This window comes from Lolium perenne, chromosome 5 (genome assembly GCF_019359855.2).
Source record: "Lolium perenne isolate Kyuss_39 chromosome 5, Kyuss_2.0, whole genome shotgun sequence".
Taxonomy (NCBI): Eukaryota; Viridiplantae; Streptophyta; class Magnoliopsida; order Poales; family Poaceae; genus Lolium; species Lolium perenne.
The window spans coordinates 168,354,904-168,374,833 of NC_067248.2; the positions used below are offsets into that span (position 1 = coordinate 168,354,904).

General features: G+C 41.9%; 1 protein-coding gene across 1 annotated transcript; it reads right to left on the reverse strand.

Annotated features, from left to right (window-relative positions):
* Positions 1-7,914: 7,914 nt before the first annotated feature.
* Positions 7,915-10,190, reverse strand: LOC139831653 (uncharacterized). The gene is made up of 4 exons (XM_071820969.1): positions 9,735-10,190; positions 9,062-9,554; positions 8,073-8,458; positions 7,915-7,989 (listed from the first exon to the last, which is right to left on the reverse strand). Exons 1-4 carry the CDS (start codon positions 10,188-10,190, stop codon positions 7,915-7,917), a joined length of 1,410 nt encoding a protein of 469 aa, XP_071677070.1.
* Positions 10,191-19,930: the final 9,740 nt, after the last annotated feature.

A 19,930-nucleotide genomic window follows, 5' to 3' on the forward strand; every position in this document is an offset into this window, starting at 1 on the left:
GAAGGGTTATCTTGCATGCTAAAAGGCGCTGAATTAAGAGGGGAAATAGAAGGAGTTCGAGTTTGTAGAGATGCACCAATGGTCTCTCACTTGTTGTTTGCGGATGATTCCTTAATTCTGATGCGGGCTGATAGGAATAATGCGCTGAAATTGAAGGAGATTTTGGATAGATATTGTCTCAGTTCGGGCCAAAAGATAAGCGAAGACAAATCAAGTATTTTCTTCAGTGCTAATACTGTGGTTGAAGAGCGGGCTGAGGTATGTCAGGTTTTAAATATTATGACTGAATCGTTGAATGACAAATATCTTGGTTTGCCGGCTATGATAGGTATGGATAAAAGTGAATGTTTTCGACATTTGGTTGATCGAGTTATTGCAAGAATCAGTGGATGGAAGGAGAAAATGATGAGTTTGGGGGGAAAGGAAATTCTAATAAAAGCTATTGCTCAAGCTATACCAGTTTTTGCTATGATGGTTTTCAAAGTTCCGAAAAACATATGTAAAGGAATATCTGGCGCCATCTCTCAATTCTGGTGGGGTGATGAGGAAGAGCAAAAACATATGCATTGGAAAGCGTGGTGGAAACTTTGTATACCAAAAGATAGTGGAGGCATGGGTTTTCGAGACTTACATTGTTTTAATTTATCAATGTTGGCTAAACAGGTTTGGAGGTTGCTTAGTGAACCAGAGTCTCTGTGTGCAAGAGTCTTGAGAGCAAAGTACTTCCCTGATGGCCGATTATTGAATGCAAAATTGAAAAGTGGGAGCTCCTTTACTTGGCAAAGCATTATGGCAGGAGTGGAATGTTTTAAGAAAGGTTATATTTGGAGAGTTGGAGATGGTACCCAGATTAATATTTGGGTAGATTCTTGGATACCTTCAAGCCACAATTTGAAGGTTATGACACCAAAAGGACACAGCCAGGTACAACATGTTAATGATCTGATAAACCCTATTGATGGACAGTGGGACGCGGAGTTGATTGATTCAATTTTTTGGCCAATTGATGCGCATAGGATCCTACAAATTCCGCTGACTCCTGAGCGGGAAGACCTAGTAGCATGGCACTATAACAAAAACGGGCTCTTCACTGTCAGGTCAGCTTATTACCGTCAATGGGATTATCGTTTTGGTAGAAAAGAGAGGAATCAAAATATTACTCAGAGTGCAAGCAACCCTGTCTGGAAGAAACTTTGGAATCTCGAAGTCCCTAGTAAAATTAAAATCTTTGGATGGAGAGTACTACACGGTATTATTCCTTGTCGAGGCGTGATAACCCACAAGTATAGGGGATCGCAGCAGTCTTCGCTGGAAGTAAATCCCAATTTATTGATTCGACACAAGGGGAGACAAAGAATACTTGAAAGCCTTAACAGCGGAGTTGTCAATTCAGCTGCACCTGGAAACAGACTTGCTCGCAAGAGTTTATCAGTAGTAACAGTTTTATAGCAGTAGCAGTAGTGAAATAACAAAGCGACGAGTAACAAAGACAGCAGTAGTAATTATAGTAAACAGCAGGATTAAAATACTGTAGGCACGGGGACGGGTAACGGGCGTTGCATGGATGAGAGAAACTCATGTAACAATCAAAGCAGGGCATTTGCAGATAATAATAAAACGGTGTCCAAGTACAAAGTAATCAATAGGCGTGTGTTCCATATATAGTCGTACGTGCTCGTAATGAGAAACTTGCACAACATCTTTTGTCCTACCAGCCGGTGGCAGCCGGGCCTCAAGGGAATCTACTGGATATTAAGGTACTCCTTTTAATAGAGTACCGGAGCAAAGCATTAACACTCCGTGAACACATGTGATCCTCACATCACTACCATCCCCTCCGGTTGTCCCAATTTCTGTCACTTCGGGGCCTCGGGTTCCGGACAGCGACATGTGTATACAACTTGCAGGTAAGATCATAAAACAATGAATATCATGATGAAACAATAACATGTTCAGATCTGAGATCATGGCACTCGGGCCCTAGTGACAAGCATTAAGCATAACAAGTTGCAACAATATCATCAAAGTACCAATTACGGACACTAGGCACTATGCCCTAACAATCTTATGCTATTACATGACCAATATCATCCAATCCCTACCATCCCCTTCGGCCTACAGCGGGGGAATTACTCACACATGGATGGGGGAAACATGGCTGGTTGATGGAGAGGCGTCGGTGGTGATGATGGCGATGATCTCCTCCAATACCCCGTCCCGGCGGAGTGCCAGAATGGAGACTTCTGGCTCCCGAGACGGAGTTTCGCGATGTGGCGGCGTTCTGGAGGGTTTCTGGCAACTTCGACTTCTTCCCGTGCGTTTTTAGGTCGAAGGCAATAAGTAGTCCGAAGGAGGGCGTCGGGGCCGGCCGAGGCCGCCACACACTAGGGCCGCGCGGGCCCCTCCTGGGCCGCGCCGGCCTAGTGTGTGGGGCCCTCGGGCCCCCACCTGGCTTGCCCTACTGGCTCCGCCAATATTCTGAGAAAATAGGACCTTCTGCATAAATTCCGAGAATTTTCCTGAAAGTTGGATTTCTGCACAAAAACGAGACACCAGAACAGTTCTGCTGAAAACAGCGTTAGTCCGTGTTAGTTGCATCCAAAATACACAAATTAGAGGCAAAACAATAGCAAAAGTGTTCGGGAAAGTAGATATGTTTTGGACGTATCAACTCCCCCCAAGCTTAGCTTATTGCTTGTCCTCAAGCAATTCAGTTAACAACTGAGCGATAAAAGAACTTTCACGAACACATTTGTTCATATGATGTATATATTCTCATAATATGGCTAACACTTAGGCAGTTCATAAGGAGATGCATGCAAATAAGATCATCTAACAGCTATGTCAATCATGGAGAGGTACCAACAATTAATAATAAGCATCATGAATCATGTCTATAAGCAGGATTGCAATGTTCATAAAAGAGTATGATAAAGTGGTATCTCACTTGCCCATATTTGATCAGCAAAACATAAATGCTCAGGCACCTCTGAAGTTCATAGAAAGACTAGAAGTAGTGATTGTCAAAGATAAAAGCATCAAAGTTATACCACAATCAATCATATTTTGAGACAAGCATATTGTACTAAGAATGACAGTTGTGCTCTCAAGATAGTGCTCAAAGAAAGAATGGAGACACAACATAAAAGTAAAAGATTGACCCTTCGCAGAGGGAAGCAGGGATTAACATGCGCTAGGGCTTTTCATTTCTAAAACAGAAGTAAAATTATTTTGAGAGGTGTTTGTTGTTGTCAACGAATGGTAATGGGTACACCAACTAACTCGCCAACCGGACTTCCAAGAGCGGCTCCCATGAATTATTTTTATGTTTATGTGGCACTCCTTCCAACCTTTCTTTCACAAACCATGGCTAACCGAATCCTCGGGTGCCTGCCAACAATCTCATACCCTGAAGGAGTGCCTTTTTATTCTAGTTTTATTATGATGACACTCCCCCAACCTTTGCTTACACAAGCCATGGCTAACCGAATCCTTCGGGTGCCGTCCAACAATCACATACCATGGAGGAGTGTCTATTTAGGTTAATTAATTTGGGACTGGGAATCCCATTGCCAGCTCTTTTTGCAAAATTATCGGATAAGCGGATGTGCCACTAGTCCATAATGAAAGTCCGTCAAGAGTAAATGACAAGGTTGAAAGTTAAACACCACATACTTCCTCATGAGCTATGAAACATTAACACAAATTGAGAGGCATTTTGAAGGTTTTAAAGGTAGCGCATGAGAATTTACTTTGAATGGTTTGAAATGCCATGCATAGGTATTTATGGTGGACACTTTGGAACAACTTGGTTTTCAGGTGTTTGGAAGCACGAGCAGCGTTCCCGCTCAGTACAAGTGAAGGCTAGCAATAGACTGGGGAGCGACAAATCAAGAGAGCAGTAACTGTCATAATCATGCTTGCGGCAAAATAAATTAACGGAGGCATAAAAGTGATACAAGAACTCTGAAGCAATGTAAATCATCGAGGCTTAATTAACTTTTCTTCAGTCATATGCATGCGCGAGCATGTGCCAAGTCGATATAAATGAATTATTCAGAGGAGGATACCACAATGGCATACCTACTTATGAATAAAACAATGCAAGCAAACATCCATGACATGCTACTCATATTAATAAATTGGAGCTAAACATGAGAGATCATGAACTACTAGATTTTCTTAAATGACATATACCTCACATGAACCAACTAAGCATGCTCATATGGATGAGTATATGTACAAAAATTAAAACAAATAGAGTTCATACCAGCCTCTCACCACAATCCAATTGGCGTAGATCGTCATTATTGCCTTTCACTTGTGTAGCTTGGATAATATGAAATGAAAACCACGCTCCAGCCACCAAAGACCATTGAACTCATAATGAACTTTACAAACCAAAGAAGAACAGCAAATATTTTTGGAGTTTTCGAATTGGAAACAAGAACAAAAGGAAACAAGCAAACAAAGCAAAATCTTTTTGGATTTTCTTATAGCAAACCAACGATAGCAAATAAAGCAAACTAAATGCAAGAAACCAAAATAAACAAGTGGTGAAGAGAAACAACAGAATTTTTTTCTGGTCTTTTTGGGTTTTAGGAAAGAAACAAAGCAAAAACAAGAAATGGCAAACTAGGAAAGTCACATAAACACAAAGCAGCAGAAATTCGTCAAACTTGACAGCAGTACAGTACTCAATTTTTAAGAAATTCTTCCACTGCTCAAATCGAAAAGTGTTCACCTAATGAAAGTTAGATAACAACCTGGGGAACAAGCACAAAAATTGGCTTCGCAAAATACCTTTCTGGCTATTTTTGAGAATATTTTCGGTAACAGCCCAGAATCTATTTTCAGGCAGCACTTCCCCAAATATCATCTCCCTCTCATTAGAAAACCACTCAAACAAACTAAACAAGTATATACAAGTATCCAGCAACCATAATATGCAAAGAATGAGTGATGCCGGTATACCTTCCCCCAAGCTTAGGCTTTTGGCCTAAGTGGAGTTCAATCCCATCGTGCCCATGAAGTAGCATCTCCGTAGTACGACGAAGATGGATCATATTCCGGGTATGTGCTAGAAGAAGCACCCGGATACGTGACGGTGTAGTCGTAGGAGGGCTCGGCGTCCTCGGAGTCATGTTGCTGGTGGAAGTCTTGTATCTTCATCTTTTCCTCCACCTCCTCCTTAGAGCGCGACCATGGTTCCCTGTCAATACTGAACAAATCTGGTTGGGGCAAAGGAATTTCCTTCTCATCCCCGTCAGCAAACAACATTCTATAGACCAAATTATCTGGAGTGGAATCAGCGGTAACAAAATGATGGCTCTTCATAGCAGCAATATCAAGCCTCCTAGGAGTTAATGGCACGTCATTAGAATCAAGAGGAAGTCTTAAATGTGCTAAAATGCGCGATGCAATGGTTCCTCCAAAAATAGGCCCCCTGTTAGACAAGCGGCGAGCAATAAGAGAACCTAGATGATAAGGTGTCCCTCCAGTAAGTGCAGCAATTAAGAAAGCAAGATGGTAGCTAGAAATATTGCTAGTGTTCTCCCTACCAAGAATGCTAGTAGCAATGTAATAGGCAAAATACTTAATGGCGGGGAGTTGGATGTTTCATATCTTGCCACGCTGAATGGTGTGACAATCATCATTGGCGATCCCTCGATAGAGCTCCAACAAGACCCGGGGGTTATCCTCAATCCTCCTTGATGTACCTACAGGGGAAATATCCAATGCAACACAAAATTCTTCCAATGTCATAGTAATGGGATCACCATAAATCTTGAATGCAACTGTTGGGCCATAGTGCTTGTTGTGGAACTTGAAGCTCTCAACAAAGATTTTGGTGAGCACGTAGTATTGCTCCCTTTCATCTCCCACGTAGGCGGCTAGGCCCGCCCTGTTGACGAGGGTGAAGAAATCATCCAACAACCCTGCATTACTCAGAAAATCATAACATGGGAAAGATGAAGCATTAGGAGCCCCATTGTCTTCTTCGGGCGCGAAGCTTGGCGCAATGACATCCTCATTGTAGGATCGCCTGAATCGGGTGGCGGTCCTAGAGGGCCTTCCGGTGCTGGTTGTCTCTCTCTGAAACACTTCTCCAAAGTTGAAATTATCCATCTTCCTTTTCTGAAATTTTTCAACAAACAATATAAAATTTAATTTGGTGACATATAATCGAGGGGAACTACTATAGGAACTTGCTAGGGTACTAATCATGCATGAAAACTAGTTTATACAACTTAGAACATGCATGTAAGCTCACTAAACATGTTACCTACAGCATCAAAATATTCAAGATATACTCAACCAAACAAAATTCTACTTGGATAATCGGAGGAGTCACATACCGGAGAGCAAATATGCCAAATTTCAGACAGAAATCTGGGCTGAGCAAAGAGATCGAAAAATCCTGAGCTCTTGAGCAAAAACGCGAGTGAGAGGAAGCTGGTGTCGATTTTTTTCGGGAGAGAGAAGAGTTTGGGAGGAAGAGATGCTAAAGTGGGGCAAAGGGGGATCCACACACCAGGGTGGCGCGCCCCCCTTGCTGGCCGCGCCGGCCTGTGGGGTGCCACCCTGGGGTGCCCCACTGGTCATCCCCAGGTGCTCCCAGGTGCATTTTCGAAAAATAGGACCAACGGTATAATTTTTGTGAATTTTTGAAAACTTTGAAAAATGCACATTTCTGGGCATTAAGTTTATTATTACTGGCCAGGAAATTTTTTGAAATCTCTAATTAGCTAAGGAACTTTGCAAATTAAAAATGCTACAGCAAGTAAGACAAGTGGAGGAAGAAAGAGATGTTGTTTACCTCCTCTATGCATATAAAAAGTATTTGTTAACAAGGTTGATCAAGTCTTGCCACCAAATAAATTTTACATAGCATAAGAAGAAATAAACCTCAAATCAATCATGTTACCTTGAATTGTATTGATATGGATCCAATCATAAGATTTTGATATCCTTCTTTAGGCTCATATATAGGACAATCGATAGTTCCAATTTTGATAGTTCTCACATTAGAAATAGTATTGACTCCACATACTTTATCAATCCTCTTGGGGAAATAGATGGTATGCTCCTTATCATCAACATTGAAAGTAACCTTTCCTTTATTGCAATCAATAACAGCCCCTGCGGTGTTAAGAAAAGGTCTCCCAAGAATAATAGACATATTATCATCTTCAGGCATTTCCAACACAACAAAATCAGTTAATATCAAGCAGTTATTAGTAACTTGAACAGGAACATCCTCACATATACCAACAGGAATAGCAGTAGATTTATCAGCCATTTGCAAAGATATATCAGTAGGTATCAACTTATCTAAATAAAGTCTCTTATAAATAGAAAAAGGCATAACACTAACACCGGCTCCCAAGTCACATGGAGCAGTTTTAACATAATTATTCTTAATAGAACAAGGAATAGTAGGTATACCTGGGTCGCCCAACTTCTTTGGAACTTTGCCATTGAAAGAGTAATTAGCAAGCATAGTGGAAATCTCCTCATTGGGGATTTTCCTTTTGTTAGTAACAATATCTTTCATATACTTTTTTTTTGAAAGGGAAGACTGTGAGGCAAAAAGCCCCACAGCAATTTATTACCAAACTCAGCACATATGTACAAAAGGCAAAAGGAAGAGGGAAAAGAGAAAAAACCTACCTGTACAAACTAACCAAAAGATCTTATGTCTACTGTAAGCTGCCTATCCAGGCTACAAAAAAATCATGATACTTTTTCTTTATCCTATGCTTAAGCAAGGATACATCATGCAAGAAATTTCTCTTCCATCCCAGAAACGAAGGCCGTTCTCCTTGAAAAATTTTCACATTCCTTTGCTTCCATATGCTCCAACATGCTAAGATGACTACCTCCATAAAAAAAGGTTTACCAAATCCTGTCTTAGCTGAAGAGAAGATTGTTTGCACTTCCTGACCAGATGGCCAATGAATTTGCAAATAGTTCCAAACCCTCTGACTATAATTGCATTCGAAAAACAGATGGATTCTATCTTCATATTTTCTCCCTGGGCAAAGCACACAATGTGTATCCTCAGTTACTTTCCAATGCCTTCTTTTCAACAGATCTCTGGTGTTCAAACGATCATTGAGAAGTAACCAGTCAAAGAACTTATGCTTCATAATGCAGGATGACTTCCAAATCCATTTGAACACTGGAATGACTGTGACTTCTACAAACAGTTGCTGATAATATCTAGATGCAGTGAAAGTTTTACCCCAACTATACTGCCAGACATCAGCTGCCACAGATAGAGGAGAACTTGCCATGACCTGTGCAACCTGTTGAAACTCTTCATATGCCTGAGCAGACAGTGGTAAGTGAAACAGCTCTGCAAATACTGGGCAGTCATAAACCTGCTTTGCTGTTAAATTAGGCTCCTTTACATATGAATACAATCTTGGAAGCCTCTGCATTATAGGCTGCACTGACCCATCAAACATCCAACTATCACTCCAAAAAAGAAAGGTATCCCCCCTACCAGGCAACACAGTAGATATTGTCCTGAATTTGTCCAAAAGCTTGCAAATATCCTTCCACCAAAAAGAGCCACAGAGCTTCTCAGATTGAGGTACTGAATCCTCATAATAAGCTTGCCAAATCAAATTCACCCAAGGTACATCAGCATGATTAAAAAATTTATCCAGATGTTTCGTCAAAAGTGCTTCATTTTGCTTCTGAAAATTGATTATGCCTACTCCCCCCTTATGCTTTGGTTTGCATAGCATATCCCAAGCAGCCAGGGATTGTTTGGGAGTGTCAATATTATCTCTCCATAGACATTGCCTTAAAATTCTATCCAATTGCTTGGTGATGCCAGGTGGTAAGTCCAAAGAGCACAGAAAAAAAGTGGACATGGAAGACAAAGCTGAATCAACCAACTGAAGCCTAGCTCCTTGTGATAAGAAACTAGAGACTGAAGTCAACCTTCTTTCCAAACGAGTTACAATAGGAGCAAGATCATTTAATTTTGGCTTTGTTGTCCCCAAAGGCAAACCTAAATAGGTGAAAGGCAGGGATGCAATCTGACAGCCAAAAGCTTCTGCAAGCACTTTCATATCCTCAGCTGGTACATTAATGGGCACCATACTAGACTTGTGATAATTAATCTTCAAACCAGTAGAGAGAGTGAAGTTGTGAAGCACATCTTTCAAAGCCACAATCTGAGCCAAGTCAGCAGGTATTATTAACAAAGTATCATCAACATACTGTACAATTGGGAAATCTGGATCATTAACCTCTATAGGCAAAGATATTCTCCCCTCTTGAAGCATATTATTAACCACTGTCTGTAACAAATCAGAACCAAGCACATATAGAATAGGTGACAGTGGGTCCCCTTGCCTGACACCCCTCTTGCAGACAAACTGCTTACCAGGCACTCCATTCAACAAAACAGAAGAAGTACCAGATGCCAGAATATTTTTCACCCATCCAATAGTTTTCTCATCAAAGCCTTTATGCTTCATAACTTGCAAAATCACCTCATTCTCAATTGTATCAAAAGCTTTAGCAAAATCAAGCTTAAAAATAACAATAGGCTTTTTGGAAATATGACATTGATATAAATACTCAAATGTCCATGCCACACAATCATGAATTGTTCTAGACTTTATGAAGCCATATTGATTTTTATGAATACACTTCAAAATTTTCTGTTGAAACCTGTTGGCTACTAACTTTGTAAGAAATTTGATACAAACATTTGTCAAGGAGATGGGCCTGAAATCATTCACTGTCTCTGGTGACTGCACCTTTGGAACCAAAGTGATGTAGGACCCATTAATATTCTGCAAATTCAAAGATCCCTCATGGAATTCTGCAGCCAGATCAAAGAACTGCTGCTTAACTATGGGCCAACATTTCTTCAAGAAATGGCCATTGAAGCCATCTGGCCCAGGTGCCTTATCTGAGGGCATTTGCTTAATTACCAATTCCATCTCCTCTAGCAAGAAAGGCATAGATATTTCATCCAAACCAGGAACTTTTTCAATAAGAGCAGCAAGATCAAATTGCATACTAATACCCTCAGACATACCCATCCTTTCCTTATAACTGGACCACAACAAGCCAGCCATCTCTGCATGATCAGACACCTGCCTACCATCTACAGCAGTGAGCATGGATATAGCATTTCTTCTGTGCCTCTGTGTGGCCATAGCATGAAAAAACTTAGTATTATCTTCCCCAACCTTGACCCATCTGATTGTGCACCTCTTCCTCCAATAATTGCACTCAATAAGCAACAAATTATCCAAGTGTAACTTCACTATCTGGCTGAAGTTAAATTTAGTAATAAACAAGGGTCTCTGCTCTTCCAGGTTATCCATTAGGAAAATCACTTTATTGCAATTCTGTATATTAGCTTTTAACTTTGATAAACTTGTATGCCATTTCTTCAACGGATATCTTAAAGATTTAAATTTATCAGCTAACACAACAGAACTGTAAGCCTTGGTAGATTTAACATTCCAAACAGCTTTTACACAATCTAAGAACCCTGGCTGATCAGTCCAGTAATTCTCAAACCTGAAAATACTAGCCTTAGGAATAACTGTATCAATATTCACCACACAAGGGATATGATCTGATGTTGTATTGGCTAATGGCAGCACTACAGTATTAGGATATGTAGAAATCCATTCATTGCTAGTAAAGAACCAATCCAATTGTTCCAGTAAAGGTTGGCTTTGCATGTTTGACCAGGTGTATTTTCTCCCCTTAAGTGGCAACTCAAGCAACCCCAAGTGTCCAATTATCTCATTGAACAAAAACATATCATTTATATCACCCCCTGGTTTATTTCTATTCTCACTTGATCTTATGAAATTAAAATCTCCTAGTAGGAGCCAATTACTCCCAGGTGGAATATGAAGATTATATAACCACTGCACAAATTCATCTCTTAACTCACCCTGACAAGGCCCATAAACTGATACCAAATTCCAATTTTCCCCATTATGCACAGATGTGAAATTAACAATGACTCCATATCTCTGTATTTCAATTAAGTTCCCAGCAAAAATAGCAGAATTCCATAGAACTAAAATACCTCCAGAGGCCCCAACAGAAGGTGAATACACAAAGCTATCAAATCTTTTGGGGCAACATTTCCTTAGTAACTTATGATCAATAACTTCACATTTTGTTTCCTGTATGCAAATGACAGAACATTGACTTTCTTCAATTTTTGATCTAAGAGCTCTTTGGTGTTTATCAGAATTTAAACCTCTGACATTCCAACACAGAATTCTCCATTGTCTATTATGTTGTGCACACATGGAGAACTGAAAAAAAGATAGCAACAAACATGCAGACTACAAGCCTCATGTAATAGGAAGTACAAATATAGCCATACAAGAAGTTCACCATGACAACTGACCCAGTACAGAAGTAATAACACAACTGCCAAGGGGCACAAAATACTGGACAAAAGCTTTCACCAAACCACTGATATAAAAAGATTAACCACATGAGACCTCTAACAAAAGATGGGGCAACAAAAACAAGGTGCCCCTTCCTTGAATTCTTGCTGTGCCTACTTATCATTGGGAAGAGTCTTCTTCTTGTTACCCTTCAGAGGTGCCTTAAGCTTGTCCTCTGTAAGCAATGCTGGTTCAATACCCAAAGCAATCCCAACATGCTGCATGACAATTAAAGGGGTTTCAGGAGGAGCCTCAGCAGCACTCCCCTCAGCTTCACCCTCATGAGTCTGAGTTTTCTTCTGTGAAGCAACCTCCTTCTTCAAATCCTTCACTTGAGCTTTGGATTTCTTCCTTGACCTTGTGACAGTATCACTCATTGACACTGGCTTATGCCCATCTCTTTTAGTGCAGCTACGTGTGCTTCTTCTGTAAGCAGTATCCACTATAGCAACTGACTTAGGTGCTCGACTCTTTCTTTTGTTGCCTATCTGAGGTACTGAAGAAGCAGAAAACGATGTAACAGGTGTAGCAGGTGATTCCATATCAACCACATTGTCCATTGTATGACACAAATACATGTTGTTGGCTCTCTTCTTTCTGTGCAAAGGAGGCAAAAGCTTGTGTACTGTGGAGAACAGACACTTCTGCATATCAGTCACATTAGGCCAAAGGCAATCAGAAAGCAGCCTAGTCTGTATAGTCCAAACCCTTGGAGATTTGGGAAGGAAAGCAGAAAACATAGAAGGCAGGATGACATCAAGTAACTTCTGGCATTGCATTGAGGGAGGAACTACTGGCCCAAAAACAGTTCTGACCATACCCAGATGAATGACCTGATTATACACTGGCTGATCAACCTCCATCCCATGCTCAGCCAAAGGTGATGCCAACCCTGATGGATCTGTCACAATTGAATCATCAACAAGTTCCTCCTCTGCCTGCTGATCTGGTAAGTCATTTTCTTGAACATCCTCTTGCACCACATGCTGATTCCCCTGCTGCCCATTCACCTGCTGACCCTGATCATGGTGAGGTGCATTGTTCCAACCAATCTCTGGAAATTGTGGTAATACAAAGAAATTGTCCTGAGGCATCAGATTTCCAGGCAAAGGATGTGGATTGCCATTCAATGGCATCTGATCTTCATCTGCAGGCAGCTGCTCAGCAAAATTAGCACCCAAGATATACACAGGAGCAGTCCATGTTTCCTTGATCCCTCCAAAAGCAGAGTAATGGCCAAAAACAATATCCCTTGGTACTAAAGCTGGAGAATCAAAGGTTGCATTAATCAGCGTTCTCTCCTTAATAATGTCATCCTGATGCCAACTATGAAATTTACCAAAAGCTGCAACAGCATTGGCAATGTCATAGTCATTGCGGAAGTCAAGAGGTACAGCAAGCACCATGAGCCATCCAGTACGAGTCCCTTGCATAGCTCTATGATTATGGCGATCATTATGTGGCACAAAACGCACAAAGACATCAGGTTGTATTTCAAACGGAGCTTGCTGTAGCAGAGCATAAACAGCAGCAGCACTGCGCAACTCATAAAGACCAATGCCAAACAGACAGGGCTGAAAACTCTCAACTGCTCTCTGATGATGCTGCTGGATAAAATCCCTGACAAGATCTCTCCATACCCCCTCATCCGCAGCTGGCGGCGCAGGTTCAAGAACAGCTACCAAGAAATTTCCATGGCGAACAGGAGGGGTTACCGATGGATTGTAGAAGGTTCTTGGAAGCCTTGTTGGCCCACCATCTATGATGTGATGCCCCATCGGCAGCCACCGCGCCGGATCCACTTCAAAGTTCGCCATTGCCGGCGAGGGAGGAGACGAAGTGCTACTCGACGGCTTCTGTGGAGTTTGCAAGGAGGAAGACAAGACAAGCGCTGGTTGGGCTTCTCGAGGCGATGTAACAGGACTCTGCGACGCCTGTCCACTTTTAGACATAACAGGCAACTTGACAGGGGGCACTTGAGTTGGACTCTGTTGGGAAATCGCACCCTGCCCCACCGCATTTACCAATTTGGGCACCCACTTTTTCCCTTTTTTAGTCAGCCAAATAAGACAACTCTTTTCTTTATGACCATAATTAAAACAAGTTCGACACCGTATGTCTCTGGTACAGCCCATTGAGTTATGGCCCATTGACAAACATCTACCACACTCCCAAAAACGGTATGCAATGTCATCTATTACATCTTCAAGCCCATCAAGATCACATCTAGCCTGAGCAGTGGTTTGTGTAGGATAACGTTGCATAGAAAACAAAAATTTTCCTACGGCGAACACGCAATCCAAGCCAAGATGCAATCTAGAAGACGGTAGCAACGAGGGGTTATCGAGTCTCACCCTTGAAGAGATTCCAAAGCCTACAAGATGAGGCTCTTGTTGCTGCGGTAGACGATCACTTGCCGCTTGCAAAAGCGCGTAGAAGATCTTGATCACGATCGGTTCCGGCGCCACGAACGGGCAGCACCTCCGTACTCGGTCACACGTTCGGTTGTTGATGAAGACGACGTCCACCTCCCCGTTCCAGCGGGCAGCGGAAGTAGTAGCTCCTCTTGAATCCGACAGCACGACGGCGTGGTGTCGGTGGCGGTGTAGAAGTCCGGCGGAGCTTCGCTAAGCTATGCGGGATGTGGAGGAGCGGGCGGCTAGGGTTTGGGGAGAGGGGGGGCGCCGGCCACTATAGGGGTGCGGCCACCTTGGTGGTGTTTGAGGTGGCCGGCCCCCTCCCCCTTGGCCCTCATTATATAGGTGGAACCCCAAGAGGTGGTGTCCAAGTCTTCGAATAAGACCCGAACCAAAAACCTTCCATAGGAGGGGGAAACCTAGCCCAACTAGGACTCCCACCCAAAGGTGGGATTTCCACCTCCCATGTGGGGGGTGGCCGGCCCCCTATGGTGGAGTCCACTTGGGACTCCACCCCCACTAGGGCTGGCCGGCCATGGAGGTGGAGTCCCTTGTGGACTCCACCTTCCTTGGTGGTTTCTTCCGGACTTTTCTAGAACCTTCTAGAACCTTCCATAGAACCTTCCGCGACATTTTATTCACATAAAATGACATCCTATATATGAATCTTATTCTCCGGACCATTCCGGAACTCCTCGTGATGTCCGGGATCACATTCGGGACTCCGAACAAATATTCGAACTACATTCCATAATTCAAGTACTACCATTTCAACATCCAACTTTAAGTGTGTCACCCTACGGTTCGAGAACTATGCGGACATGGTTGAGTACTCACTCCGACCAATAACCAATAGCGGGATCTGGAGATCCATAATGGCTCCCACATATTCAACGATGACTTTAGTGATCGAATGAACCATTCACATACATTACCAATTCCCTTTGTCTCGCGATATTTTACTTGTCCGAGGTTTGATCTTCGGTATCACTCTATACCTTGTTCAACCTCGTCTCCTGACAAGTACTCTTTACTCGTACCGTGGTATGTGGTCTCTTATGAACTCATTCATATGCTTGCAAGACATTAGACGACATTCCACCGAGAGGGCCCAGAGTATATCTATCCGTCATCGGGATGGACAAATCCCACTGTTGATCCATATGCCTCAACTCATACTTTAGGATACTTAACCCCACCTTTATAGCCACCCATTTACGCAAAGTGGTGTTTGGTGTAATCAAAGTACCTTTCCGGTATAAGTGATTTACATGATCTCATGGTCATAAGGACTAGGTAACTATGTATCGAAAGCTTATAGCAAATAACTTAATGACGAGATCTTATGCTACGCTTAATTGGGTGTGTCCATTACATCATTCACACAATGACATAACCTTGTTATTAATAACATCCAATGTTCATGATTATGAAACTAATCATCCATTAATCAACAAGCTAGTTTAAGAGGCATACTAGGGACTTCTTGTTTGTCTATATATCACACATGTACTAATGTTTCGGTTAATACAATTCTAGCATGATATATAAACATTTATCATAAACATAAAGATATAAATAATAACCACTTTATTATTGCCTCTAGGGCATATCTCCTTCAGTCTCCCACTTGCACTAGAGTCAATAATCTAGATTACATTGTAATATACCTAACACCCATGGCATTACGGTGTTGGTCATGCTTTGCCCTAGGGAGAGCTTTAGTCAACGGATCTGCTACATTCAGATCGGTGTGTACTTTGCAAATCTTTACTTCTCCATCTTCGATGTACTCGCGAATCGAGTGGTAACGCAGCTTGATATGCTTCAGCCTCTTGTGTGACCTTGGCTCTTGTGCATTGGCGATGGCACCCATGTTATCACAGTAAATGATTAATGGGTCCAATGCACTAGGAACCACACCGAGCTCTACAATGAACCTCTTCATCCATACCGCTTCTGATGAAGCCTCTGAAGCCGCTATGTACTCTGATTCTGTTGAAGACTTCGCCATCGTGCCTTTGCTTCGAGCTTGCCCAGCTTCGCCAACACCATTCAATATAAACACGTACCCAGATTGTGACTTAGAGTCATCAGGATCGGTGTTCCAACTTGCATCGGTGTAACCGTTTACAACGAGCTCTTGGTCACCTCCATAACAAAGAAACATATCCTTAGTTCTTTTCAAGTACTTCAGGATATTCTTGACCGCTGTCCGTTGTTCCATTCTGGATCACTTTGATATCTGCTAGTCAAACTAACGGCATGTGCTATATCCGGTCTAGTACATAGCATGGCATACATGATAGATCCTACTGCCGAGGCATAGGGGATGTTACACATCCTTTCTCTTTCTTCTGCCGTAGCCGGTCCTTGAGTTTTACTCAATACCTTGCCTGGTAACATAGGTAAGAACCCTTTCTTACTTTCGTCCATTCTAAACTTCTTTAGAATCTTGTCCAGATATGTACTCTGTGATAGCCCTATTAGGCGTCTTGATCTATCTCTATAAATCTTGATGCCTAATATATACGATGCTTCACCAAGGTCTTTCATTGAAAAACTATTATTCAAATAACCCTTAACAACTGCTTAATAGTTCTATATCATTCCCGATCAATAATATGTCATCTACATATAATATCAGGAATGCTACAGAGCTCCCACTCACTTTCTTGTAAATACGGGCCTCTCCATGACCTTTGTATAAATCCGAAGTCTTTGATCACCTTATCAAAACGTCGGTTCCAACTTCTTGATGCTTGCTTCAGTCCATAGATTGAACGCTGAAGTTTGCATACTTTGTCAAGACATTTTTAGGATCGACAAAACCTTTGGGTTGTACCATATACAACTCTTCCTCAATGTCTCCATTAAGGAACGCCGTTTTGACATCCATACGCCAAATCTCATAATCGAAAAATGCAGCTATTGCTAACAAAATCCTCACAGATTTTAGCTTCGCTACAGTGAGAAAGTCTCATCGTAGTCAACTCCTTGAATTTGTCGGAAACCCTTTGCGACAAGTCGAGCTTTATAGACGATAATATTACCATCAGCATCTGTTTTTCTCTTGAAGATCCATTTATTCTCGACAGCCTTTCGGCTATCAGGTAAGTCTACCAAAGTCCATACTTTGTTATCATACATGGATCCCATTTCGGATTTCATGGCTTCTTGCCATTTGTTGGAATCTGGGCTCATCATCGCTTCTTCATACGTCGCAGGTCCTCATCATTGTTATCCACAATCATGACATTTAGACAAGGATCATACCAATCAGGAGTGGCACGTTCCCTTGTCGATCTGCGAGGTTCGATGGTTTCCTCGTTCGAAGTTTCATGATCATTATCATTAGCTTCCTCTGTTGCCGGTGTAGGCGGTACAGGTACAACTTCCGATCTGCGCTACTCGATCAACGAGTATAGATTCATCAATCTCATCGAGTTCTACTTTTCTTCCAGTCACTTCTTTAGTGAGAAATTCTTTCTCAAGAAAGGTTCCGTTCTTAGCAACAAAGATTTTGCCTTCGGATCTGTGATAGAAAGTGTACCCTATAGTTTCCTTAGGGTATCCTATGAAGACGCATTTCTCCGCTTTGGGTTCTAGCTTGTCCGGTTGTAACTTCTTTACATAGGCTTCGCAACCCCAAACTTTCAGGAACGACAGCTTAGGTTTCTTATTAAACCATAATTCATACGGTGTCGTTTCTACGGATTTTGATGGTGCTCTATTTAAAGTGAATGCGGCTGTCTCTAATGCATAACTCCAAAATGATAACGGCAAATCAGTAAGAGACATCATACTACGAACCATATCTAAGAGAGTTCGATTACGACGTTCGGACACACCGTTTCGTTGTGGTGTTCCCGGCGGTGTCAATTGTGAAAATATTCCGCATTTCTTTAAATGCATGCCAAACTCATAACTCAGATATTCACCTCCACGATCAGATCGTAGAAATTTGATCTTCTTGTTACGTTGATTTTCTACTTCACTTTGAAATTCCTTAAACTTCTCGAAAGTTTCGGATTTATGTTTCATGAAATAGATATACCCATATCTACTCAGATCATCTGTGAAGGTTAGAACATAACGATAACCACCGCGCGATGCTACGCTCATTGGTCCACATACATCGGTATGTATGATTTCCAATAAGTCAGTAGCTCGCTCCATCATACCAGAAAATGGAGTCTTTGTCATTTTTCCCATTAGACATGCTTCGCATCTATCAAGTGACTCAAAGTCAAGTGATTCAAGTAATCCATCAGTATGGAGTTTCTTCATGCGTTTCACTCCAATATGACCAAGGCAGCGGTGCCACATATAAGTAGAATTATCATTAAGTTTAATTCGCTTAGCATCAATGTTATGTATATGCGTATCACTACTATCGAGATCTAATAGAAATAAGCCATTCTTTTGTGGTGCTCGACCATAAAAGATATTATTCATAAAAATAGAACAACCATTATTCTCAGACTTGAATGAATAACCGTCTTGCATTAAACAAGATCCAGATATAATGTTCATGCTCAACGCAGTACATAATAACAATTATTTAGGCTTAAAACTAGTCCCGAAGGTAGATGTAGAGGAAGTGTGCCATTGCGATCACATTGACCTTGGATCCGTTTCCAACGCGCATCGTCACTTCATCTTTCAGCGGTTGTCGTTTATTCTTTAGTTCTGTTTCGAGTTACAAATATGAGCAACCGAACCAGTATCAAATACCAGGTACTAGAACGAGAACCAGTGAAATGGACATCTATAACATGTATATCAAATATACCTTCTTTCTTCTTCTTGACAAGGCCGCTCTTCGGATCAGCCGGATACTTGGAGCAATTACGCTTCCGGTGTCCCTTCTCCTTGCGATAATAGCACTCTCATCGGGCTTAGGGCCGTTCTTAGGTTTCATAGGAGGCGTGGCAGCTTTCTTGCCACCCTTCTTGAATTTTCCCTTAGACTTGCCCTGTTTCTTGAAACTGGTGGTCTTGTTGACCATCAACACTTGGTGCTCTTTCTTGATCTCAATCTCGGCAGCTTTTAGCATGCCAAAGAGTTCGGGTAACTCCTTGTTCATGTTCTGCATATTGTAGTTCATCACAAAGTTCTTGTAACTTGGTGGCGGTGATTGAAGGACACGATTAATCCCGATCTGTTAGGAATCACTATTCCCAAGTCACCGAGTTTCTTCGCATGCCGGTCATGGCGAGCATGTGCTCACTAACGGAGCTGCCTTCTTCCATCATACAGTGAAGAAATGTTTCGATGCTTCATAGCATTCCACTGCCGCATGAGTCTCGAATATAGCTTTCAGCTCATTCATCAACTCATGAGGATCATGGTGCTCAAAACGTTTTTGAAGATCGGATTCCATCGCACGGGATGGCACACCGAACTTGAGAGTACCGAGTTTTCCGAGTCGCGTAAACAGCTTTTACTTCATCGGATTCATCTTCTGCAGGAGGGTCACCTAGCGGTGCATCAAGCACAAATTGCAGATTTCCGCGAGAGAGGAAGATCCTCACATGACGGAACCAGTCGGTGAAGTTGCTACCGTTGCTCTTAAGTTTCTCTTTCTCTAGGAACTGATTAAAATTGATTGGGGACGCCATCTCTACAACATATATTTGCAATAGTTTAGACTAAGTTTATGACAAATTGAGTTCAAATTTTAATTCAACATAATTAAAAACCTAAGTGAACTCCCACTCAAAACAATATCCCTCGCATTGTCTTAGTGATCACACGAACCAAATCCACCGCACCTAAACCCGATCATCACGAGAAAAGGTGTGATTTCAATGGCGAACACTCAAAGTGTTCATCATATCAACCATATGATTCATGCTCTACCTTTCGGTATCACGTGTTCGAGACCATGTACGTACATGCTAGGCTCGTCAAGGCCACCTTAGTATCCGCATGTGCAAAACTGTCTTGCACCCGTCATATGTACTTATTGAATCTATCACACCCGATCATCACGAGGTGCTTCGAAACGACAAGACTTGGCAACGGTGCTACTAAGGATGAACACTTTATTAT